The 11,415-nt window shown below is 39.3% G+C and overlaps 3 protein-coding genes across 3 annotated transcripts; 1 reads left to right on the top strand and 2 right to left on the bottom strand.

Annotated features, from left to right (window-relative positions):
- Positions 1-1,748: 1,748 nt before the first annotated feature.
- Positions 1,749-3,216, bottom strand: LOC106085932 (vacuolar protein sorting-associated protein VTA1 homolog). The gene is made up of 4 exons (XM_013250418.2): positions 2,981-3,216; positions 2,862-2,923; positions 2,579-2,729; positions 1,749-2,507 (listed from the first exon to the last, which is right to left on the bottom strand). Exons 1-4 carry the CDS (start codon positions 3,088-3,090, stop codon positions 1,904-1,906), a joined length of 927 nt encoding a protein of 308 aa, XP_013105872.1. The 5' UTR covers positions 3,091-3,216; the 3' UTR covers positions 1,749-1,903.
- Positions 3,217-4,119: 903 nt separating this feature from the next.
- Positions 4,120-5,931, top strand: LOC106085935 (uncharacterized). The gene is made up of 3 exons (XM_013250421.2): positions 4,120-4,336; positions 4,393-4,525; positions 4,589-5,931. The coding sequence occupies exons 1-3, from the start codon at positions 4,244-4,246 to the stop codon at positions 5,827-5,829; spliced, it is 1,467 nt and encodes a 488-aa protein (XP_013105875.2). The 5' UTR covers positions 4,120-4,243; the 3' UTR covers positions 5,830-5,931.
- A 4,682-nt stretch (positions 5,932-10,613) lies between these two features.
- On the bottom strand, positions 10,614-11,415 carry LOC106085933 (ATP synthase subunit g, mitochondrial). Its single transcript, XM_013250419.2, has 3 exons — positions 11,319-11,415; positions 11,184-11,254; positions 10,614-11,044 (listed from the first exon to the last, which is right to left on the bottom strand). The coding sequence occupies exons 2-3, from the start codon at positions 11,221-11,223 to the stop codon at positions 10,785-10,787; spliced, it is 300 nt and encodes a 99-aa protein (XP_013105873.1). The 5' UTR covers positions 11,224-11,254; positions 11,319-11,415; the 3' UTR covers positions 10,614-10,784.

The raw sequence follows: 11,415 nt of genomic DNA on the forward strand, positions 1-11,415 counted from the left end.
GTCTGTAAGGTTGGAGACCAGGAACTTAGGTTTCCTTACTTATCTCATCGTTTACCTCATGGACAAATTTGCATTTGCAATATTCTTCTATTATTAAACTGTCGAAGGCGAATAAGTTACAGAATAAATGTGAAATTCGAATACATGGTGCGCCAGAGAACCTTACTTTTTTTTTCAGAATACAACATTCCAATTTTTTTATGCATTCATGAAAATGACATCGGGTAAATGGCGACCCCCATTGCGCATACACTCATTAAGTTTATTTTTGGAACTCGCCGCGGGAACAAGATGGCCATTGGTTATTAAAAGGCGCAAATAACTCACCTTGTCATATCGAACATCATAGGTACTCAGTATTTGTGCAAGAGCCGGTGACGCCCGGCCTCTCACTGAGACTCCGCTTGATACCGCTGATGGTCCGCGACTGCCGCTGGAGCTGCTCCGAAGAAACAAACTTCATTTTTGTATTGAATTGAGTACGTTTTTTACAAATTTCCACGCCCAATAGGGCACTGGAGACTATTCTAGATATCCGACCCATTAACATACAGATTAAGTGTGAGGCAGGAAGGGAAGAGGTTACCGATCGGATACCTGAGATGAACCTTGAAGTGGAGTGCGAGGCACTGCTGCCATCGGCACAGTCTTGGATTGACGGAACCCTAGTATTGCCATCTGGAAGATCATGTTACACGGATGGATCAAAACTAGATGACAGAGTGGGCCTGGGGGTTTACATTAAGAGCCCAGGGACTGAGATCTGTTTTAGACTGCATGTCCATAATACGGTCCTGCAGGCGAAGATCCGGGCGATCTCGGAATGCGTGAAGAGGTGTGGTGCTAACGCGAGGCGTCGAGTGTGAACATCTTCACCGACAGTAAAATTGTCAAAAGGACAATAACAACCAGGACGGCAAGGTCACGAACAGTCTTGCAGTGCAAGGAGATTAACGCCTTCTCTGAGGATGGCAAAATTAGCATCGTAGGAAAGTTGCCATTTGACTTAGTGAGTCAGGTTACCTTTTGTTATGTTTGGGGATGGCGTTGAGGAGTACCGACTTTCTATATGCAGCGCGAACGGGGGGACTCCTTCTAAGTTGACGGGGTGGACGTAGTTCTCCGGAGAAGGTATCTCTGGGCTGGAGGTAACCTGCCCTCCCGCTTGGGGAGGGTCTAAAATTGAATGGGGTTACCGGGGAAGGAGTCTTCGTGGAGTTCTTTGGAATCAGGGATTCATATTGGTTTCACGACGGGCTTAGCTTCTTCAAGGCGGAGGTTTTCACAGGTCTTGAAAAGCTGTTGATGCGGAGCACCACGATCGGACCGTCACAATATAAACGGACAGGCAGGCGGCGCTGAAAGCTCATGCCTCGGGCCACGTTAGGTCGAGACTGGCAATAGCATGCATGTTTCCTCTTGTCATTCTGGAGTTCTTTATAGTCCTGAAATGTCCGGATGGACCATCACCGGTGAGTTTTTCCTGGCTACCTACTTTTTTGTTTTGTGCATTGATTCCGGGTTTCTTCGGTTTTGAACCTTTCTGGGGTTTACCTTTATTGGAGTTTTTCCCATCTTCTTTTTCTCTTCTTCCTTCTTCTTGGGCGAACACAATGGACCTAATGCCTTTAAGTTAAACGGATAACAACTGATCTTGTTAGTCATGTGCCTTCCAATCTAACCTAACCTATTAATTGAATACATAGGAACTTACCTAATTTTACCAATAAATACTTGCGCATTGGGAATTCCATTGAAAGTGTAGTGAATTTATTGCGTCAGTGCGACTCCACAAGCTTAGCTGTTATGCCAAATCTAAGTGTATAGTTAGCTGAATAGAATTTAAATATAACAAGGCATAATACATATTGGGATGAGACACTCCATATTTCCATATTATAATTCAATTGTCTTGTCCCGTGGTTAGTAATTTTAAGGCTTTGTTCAAATTTTCTATCGCTGTATTTACATCATCGTAATCTAATGCGCTACCGGCGTATTTGCAATACTTTTGAGCTTTCATCATTTGATCAGAGGTAAGTTGTACTTTAACAACAGGAGGTGTGTATACAGGATGCGGAGTTGTTGGTGGAACAAATGGTTCGAAGCCACCAGGCTTTTCTTCCTCCACTGGAGGACTTGGTAATATATCGGGATTATTTAGTATCGCCTCCGCATCCGGTATATTATTATCAGTATTTTCAGGGTTCTCATTTGAATCATCACCTCCGGCAGCTTCATTTGAATCGTTCCCTCCAGGGGCTTCGTTTGAAGGTTCTTGTGGTGAAAGAGTTGGGGTATCATTGTTTTCATTGCCCTCCTCGCCGCCTTCCTCTTCTCCCATTGGACCTGATATGGGTGTTTCACCGTTCTTTAGGCAATTATGAATGTAAGCCGCCTTCCATTTGGCGTACTTGCGATTATGAAGGGCCTCCTCACTCAGTTCCCCATATGTTTGAAGAACATCATATATCACTCCGCTGGAATAAAAAGCTTTGACCACGTTCCTGTGAATTAAAGCAGATTCAGGCAAAATTTTTTACCCATAAACAAAAAAAAAATATTTCGCAATTCATACTTGCCGAAATTTCCATCACGATCCTGTTTATCTGCATATAAAAACAATTTCAAAGCATAGTTTTCCATATGAGCCTGAGCCGCTACTTCATTGGTAATAGCTTCATTATCCGCATGTTCCTTCTTCATACTCTCTAGCCAGTCCATTATAGCTGGGTAAAATAAGGTTTTGTTTAATTAATGGGACATATGTTTGTTTATATGTACACATGCCGAAATTATGACTCATGATGGAAAAAAATTGCGTATAAGATATCTAATTTAATTTTTCACCATTAACTTACCCAACAATAGCCTGGTTTCCTCTGGTTGTTGTGTGGTCAATTTAAGGCCAACTTGCAGGGCACTAAGACAAAATAAAACAAATCTTCATATTAAATAATTGGAAAAATGTTTTACTTACTATAGCCTGGACCAATACGCCACAACGATGTCCCTCACATCGTGTTCCTGAGCAATCTTCAGGAAATGCTGTATTTGCTTTAACGAAGCAGGGCAAGGAGGAAACTCCATAATATTTATGTACTATGATTAGAAATTTAAATAGACCTTCCAAACAAATTTGCTTTGTTGTTTATTGCCTGGCTAAAGAGACAAACGATGAAATCACTCATTTGACCACCCACCATATGTGCAGATGCATTCGGAGCCCCTTTATATAAAATCGACGGCGATGCACAGTGGCAATATACAAACTCGATTTAAAGGGCAATGTTCATGAAGCCTTTCTGTTTTCGGCGACTGACTTAACATTCTATTGTATTGGGTTGCCCAAAAAGTAATTGCGGATTTTTTAAAAGAAAGTAAATGCATTTTTAATAAAACTTAGAATTAACTTTAATCAAATATACTTTTCTTACACTTTTTTTCTAATGCAAGCTAAAAGTAACAGCTGATAACTGACAGAAAAAAGTCAGTTATCAGCTGTAAAAAAAGTATATTTGATTAAAGTTCATCCTAAGCTTTATTAAAAATGCATTTGCTTTCTTTTAAAAAATCCGCAATTACTTTTTGGGCAACCCAATATTAGGGTTGGTATTCTATTCTGCTTTCGAAATAGTAGCTGAAATTGTTAATTATTCCGCGAGCGGAATTTGACAGCTAGCAAATGTTGTTATTTCCATACCAAAACACGTTTATTTATCCGTACTTATTGTTTTCTCTATTTTATATATTTTTTCTCAAACAAAAAAAGAAAAACGAACCATTGAATCTAATAAAATAAGCAAAAATTATGCCGGCAATAGTTTTAAGTGTTGCCACTATAATAGTTTTTTGCCATTTTCCTTACTATAAGCAGAGTACCACTTTTCCGCATATTTTCAGCCAACGTTCCGCCGTCATTTTTTTATATGGAGTTTGACAGCATTCCGCTTGAAAAGCTGAACAGAATACTCAGCCTTGGGTTCCATACCCATTTTTCGATAATTTTTCTATTGCTTATTTGGACGATCCGTGTTTTAATGTGATGGCACCTTGAAACATACTTATTTATTACTTGTAAACGCCCCATTTGGATGCAACTAGACGCTATTATTGACAGATGCAGATGTCATTTTTGTTGTAGTGTGTTTGAGCGTCTTTCTGTTTGTTAATTCTAGTTTGCTTTTTTGTAAGGATTAAAAAATTTAATATTTAAACAAATACTGTCGCAACCTCCCTAAAAATGGTCAAGGAAAGAAAAATTACCTTTAAAACTACTTTAGGAAGAATGGAGTTTGAATTGGTCGATTTTTTAAAAGCTGTGGCAGAACGACCGGTAAGACGCCGAATGTTGCATATTTTTGATAAAGTTTTTAACATTCCGATATTTAGTTGCTTTACGATCCACAAATGTTTGGAAACCTACCAAACATAAATAGAAAAAAGGACGCAGCATGGACGGAAATAGCTTTCCAGTTAGTCCCGAAATTGGAAAAACTAGACGCGAAAGAACTAAGTGCAGTAGGTAAGTACATACATGCAAATTCACTAAACGAATTAAAGTCACATTACATGTTTATTCCCCAAGTTGATAATATGTTCCGATACAATTGGTCTAAAATGAAAACGGCTCTTCGAGGACGGCTTCGTTTGGTAAAGGAGGGTAAAACAAAGAGTAAACCTTACATGTTTGAGAAAGAAATGGAATTCTATATAAAGTCGGACCCTCAACTTGCTGAAATGTACTATAATTGTAAAACTGACAAAAGCGTGTCAAGTCCTGAAGAGGACGATGAGGAAACCCCACGAAAAAGGAAACAACCCGAAATTACAATCAAAGAGGAAATTTTAAACGAAAGTTTTTCTGCAGAAGCTACGAAGAGATCTAGGATATCAAAGGAAATCTCTGCCAGCAATGCTCCTCCGCGCTCAGATCGATTGAAACAAACGAATTTATTGGCTACCAGTTCTCCGAAAGAAGGCAGAAAGATATCGAAAATATCGACAGAAATCCAAAATAGCAACACTCCTCCGCGGTCAGATCGATTAAAGCAACGGAGCTTGTTGGTTAGCAGTTCTCCCAAAGAGGGTACAAAGTTATCAACAAAAATATCGAAAGAAATTTCAAAAAACCATACATCTCCGCATGCAGATCGATCAAGGCTTAGGGGTTTATTCCCTGACACTTCTCCTGCAAGTAATTTAAAGAAAACCCCCAAGAACACAAATTCTCCTCCATCTAACGGCCAAGAAGCAGAAGAAGTCTTAAAGAACAGAACCTCTGCCGATACGGAAAAAGGACAAAAACTAAATACATTGAATAGTAGCATGCATCAAAGGAAATCCACGAGAACTAGCACATGCACAAAATTACAAGAAAAGGAAGGAAGAACATCTGTGGGTCATGTATCTGAAACATTCTCAAAATCGAGTACTCCCTCCAGTTCGGAAGATGAAAGTGAAGGTTCCATCAGGAGAAGCAGTACAGCGACAAACTCTAAGCAAATTCTTGAACAGAATACTTCTAATGTAAATAATGCTAAAGGGCGACAACTAGACGTCTCTGCAATAAATCCTATGGACTATTGCGAATCAATCGAAAATGTAAGCGCTATTCACGAATGCGTTGATAACAGTGCTGAGCAGTCTACAATTCATAAAGCTACTTCAAATAACCGCATACCACAGCAGGTCGTATATGGCATTCATGATGCCGCCGAACGTGCATTCTTCGAGTCTCTCCTACCGATAGTTTACAAGATCGGTAAAGCACGAAAACTTGATTTCAAAATAGAAGTTTTGCAACTCCTTAAGAAATATCAGAAATAACTTAGAATTATATATTTTTAATTGGTTACAAAATTATTAATCATACTCAGTTTAACAATTGTTATCACAGTCTATTTAAATACATTTTTTATATCAATTGTTTTCGAGCTGTTTTTCTAAGCCATTCCCCGGCCCTCGCGAGTCGAAGGTCCGAACGATAGTGATGGGAGATTATAACAGACTTAAATCAATCGTTAAATGGAATAAGAGGAGAAAGGAATGCGTGATTAGCATAGGACCTTATTATTCACATCCAATTTGTTTATTCGACTTCGTCCGCCGTTTGCCCTTCATTCAACACAGGACTTCATAATACCAATCAATCATCAATTTAGCTCCCGGCACGGGAGAGCTGTGAGCACCACACAGTCTGGAACATTAAGGTCCTATCGGTGTGGTGTTCATTGCCGTCACGAGAAGCTTAGCTGCGAGCTACCAGGCACGTCCATAGGTAGCGGATAGTGGAATGCTCCATACGGAGTAACTGCAGTCGCGGATAACCATCGGTATCGAACGCAGAGTCTCAGTGACAGGTCGGGCGGCATCGGCTCTAGCACAAATACAGAATGCCTATGATGCTTGATATGACAAATCGGGTTATTGGCGCCTTTAAATAACCAATGGCCTCTCTGTTCCAACAGTGGTCGATCCTTTGAAACGGAACCAGCTTGCTCATTTATAGAGATGGGCGATGGGTAAATACCCAAAAGGTATTTATCCGGTAAATTGGGTAAATACCCAGATATTTACCCATTTATACCCAAAAGCTGGGTATATATAATTTTGCAGATATCTTGGGTATAAAAATTTTTTTGATGATATCATATTCTTTGTATATAAACCTGATCTTCTGATCTCTAAAATCCGATTTTAGTTATATATAGACCGATCTCTAGACTTAAAGTCTTGAGGCAATAAATTGGTCATTTTTCATCCTATTTAGATGAAATTTGGCACAGTGACTTCTGGTGGACCCCCACTCATTTCTGTGGAGTGTGTTTCAGATTGGACTATAAATTATAAAGCACTGAGGCCATAAGAAATCCATTTATTACCCGAATTCATATATATTTCTTTATATATCAAAAATTTACAACTCCAAAAAAATTCAAACTCCAGTTTTTGGTGTTGTAGCAGTTTGTTTTGTTCTATCTTTCATCTGCTTGATTCTGTTGAGTGTCCAGATCCAGGAACTCTGCGACTAAAATGGGGTGCGTCCAGAGGAATCAAGGTCTGAGTCGAGTAGGTCTGGCTTGGCAGTTAAACAGGTGACGTGTGGTCCTGGTCACAATCGGAATATACATCTTGCACGTCTACATCAATGCTCTGTAGGAATTGAGGCGGCTGCATATGTATTGTAATTGAGCCAGAACTACTCTGGTTTGCCGGGGGAGGTCAATTTCTTCAGGTGCAATTGGAGGTGGTCGTTCTCCAAGGACGAGATTCACCCAGTAGCTACAATACTTTCCGCATCTGCTACCGTGTCTGTATAAATGTTGTCTAGAACCGCATGATATGCCGCTTGATCTAAAGGTTCTCTCTTGTAATGCTGAACCTCACGCTCTAGATCATGTAGATCTACCTTAAGGCTTCTTGGCGTTGGATACCTATCCACAAGATGAAGATTTTGATGGTCTATGCAATAACAGCCCAAAAGGTATTGATTATACAGCATGTTGTTATGTCTTAGCACGGGTAGAATCTTTGTCTCCTGATGAAGGTGGTCCACATGAGAACTGGGCAGACAGTCCGTCGAAGTTCGAAGGTCGGCATTCTGACAAATCTGAATATTATTCCACTAAGTGCCCCAGAGCTGACGAGACCACACTGGCGTTGCATTACCACCAATTGCATTGTACGCGGTCAACAAGGTTTCTTTGCCAGCACCCCAAGTGTCTGTTGTTGCTGTAGCAGTGCGTTATACACTGAGGCGGCAACCCTTACCGACGATGAACACCATCGTGTCAATCCGATACAGACCTTGCTTCTACTTTTGACCTTATCGCAAAATGTGAGGCCAAGTATTTTAGGACACCAGTTTTTGTTGTAACAGAGTGTTGTGTCTATGTTCCAATATTGCTTGCTATGTTCTGCCAAATATCCAGATCTAGAACACTGCAACTCGGTGGGGTTCGTATAGCGCCATAATTCCGGTGGGGCAATAATGCATGTAGGGGTAACGATTCGTGGCAAAACTCCCTCTGGGGAGCATTGACCCGATCGTGAGGGAGTCAGCGTTACCGCTGACTATTTCGACTTTTTAGTCTTCAACATTCAGTGTTTTCTTGGCCTTATCTTCCAAGGTTTGCTTAGGGCTTTTCTTCAGCTTTGGCTTGAGTTTAATTAGCGCCTTAAACGTTGACACTGTTTATTTCTTTTTTTTGTTTTGTAACTGTTAGGCTCACATCAGCAGATTTTCATTTTTTTCAAAATTAGTACTAATGATCGGACCTGGCACGGGATAACTATATGCACCACACAAGCTGAAACTTTGAGCTCCGATCTGTCCGATTATTAGAAGCTCAGCTTAGGACTACCGGGCCCGTCTATAGGCTGTGGATAGTGGAATACTTTATAAGGAGTGGTAGTCTCGGACAATCAGCGGTATAGAATATAGAGTCTCAAGGTGAGGCCGGATGACACAATCAAGAGCTGAGTGCCTATGATGCTCGATATCCGCATTACCGTCGGTAAAATTTCATGTCAGTTAAGATCAACATGCAAAGCCCTACTTGTTTTAGAAAACCACACTTCTGTTTTAAATAGCTTTAAATGTATGGGACAGTCAAAAGCTGCCACAAGTGTCACAAAGTCTATAAAAAAGTGTTAGTTGTCTGTTTTTTTTTTGGTCGGGAATGAAAGTGTAATGGCAATGAAGGCCAGAAGATTGCCGTCAATAAACTTGGTTAAACCGAAGCATTTCGAGTCGACACAATACAAGACATGAACCAACTTAGGGGCGAGGTATGAAAACAATTAGGGATTATGTAAGTAGCACAGAATTCCTGACTTAGATTTTCTTTTGAGAGGCTACTTTTTAGTATTTTGCGCACAGCAAGCCGATTACTGGTCAATAGTGGCATGGGGGACTAATACCCGCACCCTCTTTTCAACCTAACCTAACCGAGGCAAGAAGTTTTTTCTTATTTATTTAACACATTCTATTATTCTTCCTTCTTATTCGGCGTGTATGTATGTCTGGGTTCCAATCATGGTTAAGCAATTAGGACTAAAATAGCTCATCTGGCAAACCATCGGCTATTGCTGCCTAATTATTGTTAAGCCGGGTTAGTTTTATTTCGGCCACATTTGGACTATACATTTAATATTGTCATAATGCACTGATATATTCCTGTTTTAATATAATAGCCCATGATGGTCAACCTTTGAGTTCGATTTTTCCAACAAGTTTTCAGAGGTATGTATTGGGTTGCCCAAAAAGTAATTGCGGATTTTTCATATAGTCGGCGTTGACAAATTTTTTCACAACTTGTGACTCTGTAATTGCATTCTTTCTTCTGTCAGTTATTAGCTGTTACTTTTAGCTTGCTTTAGAAAAAAAGTGTAAAAAAGTATATTTGATTAAAGTTCATTCTAAGTCTTATTAAAAATGCATTTACTTTTTTTTTAAAAATCCGCAATTACTTTTTGGGCAACCCAATGTTGTTGTTGTTGTAGCAGTGTGTTAAACACTGAGACGGCAGCCCTTGCCGATTAAGAACTCAATCGGGTCAATCCGGTGCGTACAACCGGCTGCATGGGATGGGCAACCCAATATAATGTACATGCATACATTGTGAGAAATTTTTTCCATTTGCATAGTTTCGGACATTCTTCCGGTTCCTGAGGGCCTCGATGTTCTCATTACACGTCTTTATATTCCCCTCGTCTGCTTTACGAATATTCGTTTCTTTGAATGCTGTATTAACAACCTCATAGGTAATACGTCACTCCTGGTTCCACTATTGGTTTATCGACCGCGGTGTCGGGATACAATGCTAAGCCATTGCAAATTTCCTTTGTTTTTTTTAATCAAACATCGCCCACATGGGCTTTACATTGATAGATTAAAAAATGTCAAGTTTGATACTATCAAAAAAATAAATAACCGACAATTTATTGAATGTAAACAAAATAAATGTAGGACAAAAATAAATCAAGAAGGCCAAACTAGGGAAATAAACCTCTTTGGTATCGAAACTGAATTGGTATGAATTGTATCTAGTTGTCTAATATTAATTTTTTTTTTGAAACAGCCCGACTTGAAATTGAAGCAAGGAAGAGAAGGTAGGTCACACCAAATCTCGACCCTGGTCGACTCAACAGCCCTGTTCCAAACGCCCCTAATTACCCTGACTTGTATTTAAATGAGTTATATTATAAGCCAGGTTCGTATTCTATATCCAAAAATACTTTTGACGATCGAATCAATTGTCAGAATAATGTTCTATACCAGGATTTTGGTGTAGGAGAAACTAATTTTATGCTCTATTCCATGTTTAATGATAGTCTTATTATAAATTACCGAGTTGATATATATAAATTCTTATAAATACTAGCAGTTGTTTTTGCTGTTATATCACATCATAAAATGGCATTTAAACAGCCTCAAGATTTCTTCTGTACCTGGTAACTTCCAAACTAGCCTATACATAGAAAATTTTGCATAGGCCCCACGTAGCGTCATAGGCTGATATTTTAATATGGATGCATCCATCTATCCTATACAAATCAACATTTTGCAGACTTCAGTTTTTTTTTATCAAAACAGTAAAAAGCTCTCATTATTGGTTGAATTTCATTTTTTATTATGGAATTATGTTTAATCACTGCTCGAAAATGAAATTTCACACAAAATGCGCCAAACTCTGTTCAGGACCATCGCATAGACCGCAAGAAGTATATTTTTTTAGTAATCTAAACATAGAAAACGAGAATATTCCGACGTTTGCTTCTTAAACATCATAACCAACAATGTGACGTTTGCCAATACATTCACCAATGTAGAACCAGAAGCATACCTCCATGGTGACCAAGGTGTTGAGCCAAGCCTCGCGAACAGTTAAATTCTTGTAGGCGCCAGTGCGGGCACCAGTAATTAAGCGGCCTAAGCCTTGGCGGATAGCGGGAATGTCTCCAGGTGTTGGGGGAGTCAACTCAACTTTGGCGTATCTCAAAAAGGTGTCCAATTGAGGACGAGCCTGGACGAGTAATCCTGAAAATAAGGCAAACAATATATTATAGCAACGAAATTATTTTAATTAACAAGTTAAAATAAAAATTACATAATGGAATGTAAGGTTAGACTAGACAAAGACTGAAAATGATTTAATTTGCTTTTGTCTTTTACTTACTGTTCACTAGTGATGAACCTTTAGTTGCAGCACCGGCCATGTTTTCTATTGTTTATTCGTGGACAAGAAATCTAAAAAAGTTAAATAAAAATTAATTTACGGAGGAAAGAAATTGATGGAATCTTTTTTCTTTACCGTCAATGAAATACACAGTTGCAAACGTGCGAATCAATCACAATAACAAAGCAAGGTTGAAAAAAGCGTAGTATAAGGGGATACAAATGCCGTTATC

The sequence above is a fragment of the Stomoxys calcitrans genome, chromosome 3 (assembly GCF_963082655.1).
Source record: "Stomoxys calcitrans chromosome 3, idStoCalc2.1, whole genome shotgun sequence".
Taxonomy (NCBI): Eukaryota; Metazoa; Arthropoda; class Insecta; order Diptera; family Muscidae; genus Stomoxys; species Stomoxys calcitrans.

Coding starts and splice junctions, on each gene's coding strand:
- LOC106085935 (XM_013250421.2), top strand. CDS start 4,244: ATGGTCAAGGAAAGAAAAATTACCTTTAAAACTACTTTAGGAAGAATG. Junction 4,337..4,392: donor AAGCTGTGGCAGAACGACCG/GTAAGACGCCGA, acceptor TCCGATATTTAG/TTGCTTTACGATCCACAAAT. Junction 4,526..4,588: donor GAAAGAACTAAGTGCAGTAG/GTAAGTACATAC, acceptor TTATTCCCCAAG/TTGATAATATGTTCCGATAC.
- LOC106085932 (XM_013250418.2), bottom strand. CDS start 3,090: ATGGAGTTTCCTCCTTGCCCTGCTTCGTTAAAGCAAATACAGCATTTC. Junction 2,924..2,980: donor GCGTATTGGTCCAGGCTATA/GTAAGTAAAACA, acceptor ATTTTGTCTTAG/TGCCCTGCAAGTTGGCCTTA. Junction 2,730..2,861: donor GGAAACCAGGCTATTGTTGG/GTAAGTTAATGG, acceptor TATTTTACCCAG/CTATAATGGACTGGCTAGAG.
- LOC106085933 (XM_013250419.2), bottom strand. CDS start 11,223: ATGGCCGGTGCTGCAACTAAAGGTTCATCACTAGTGAACA. Junction 11,045..11,183: donor AGGTTCATCACTAGTGAACA/GTAAGTAAAAGA, acceptor CCTTATTTTCAG/GATTACTCGTCCAGGCTCGT.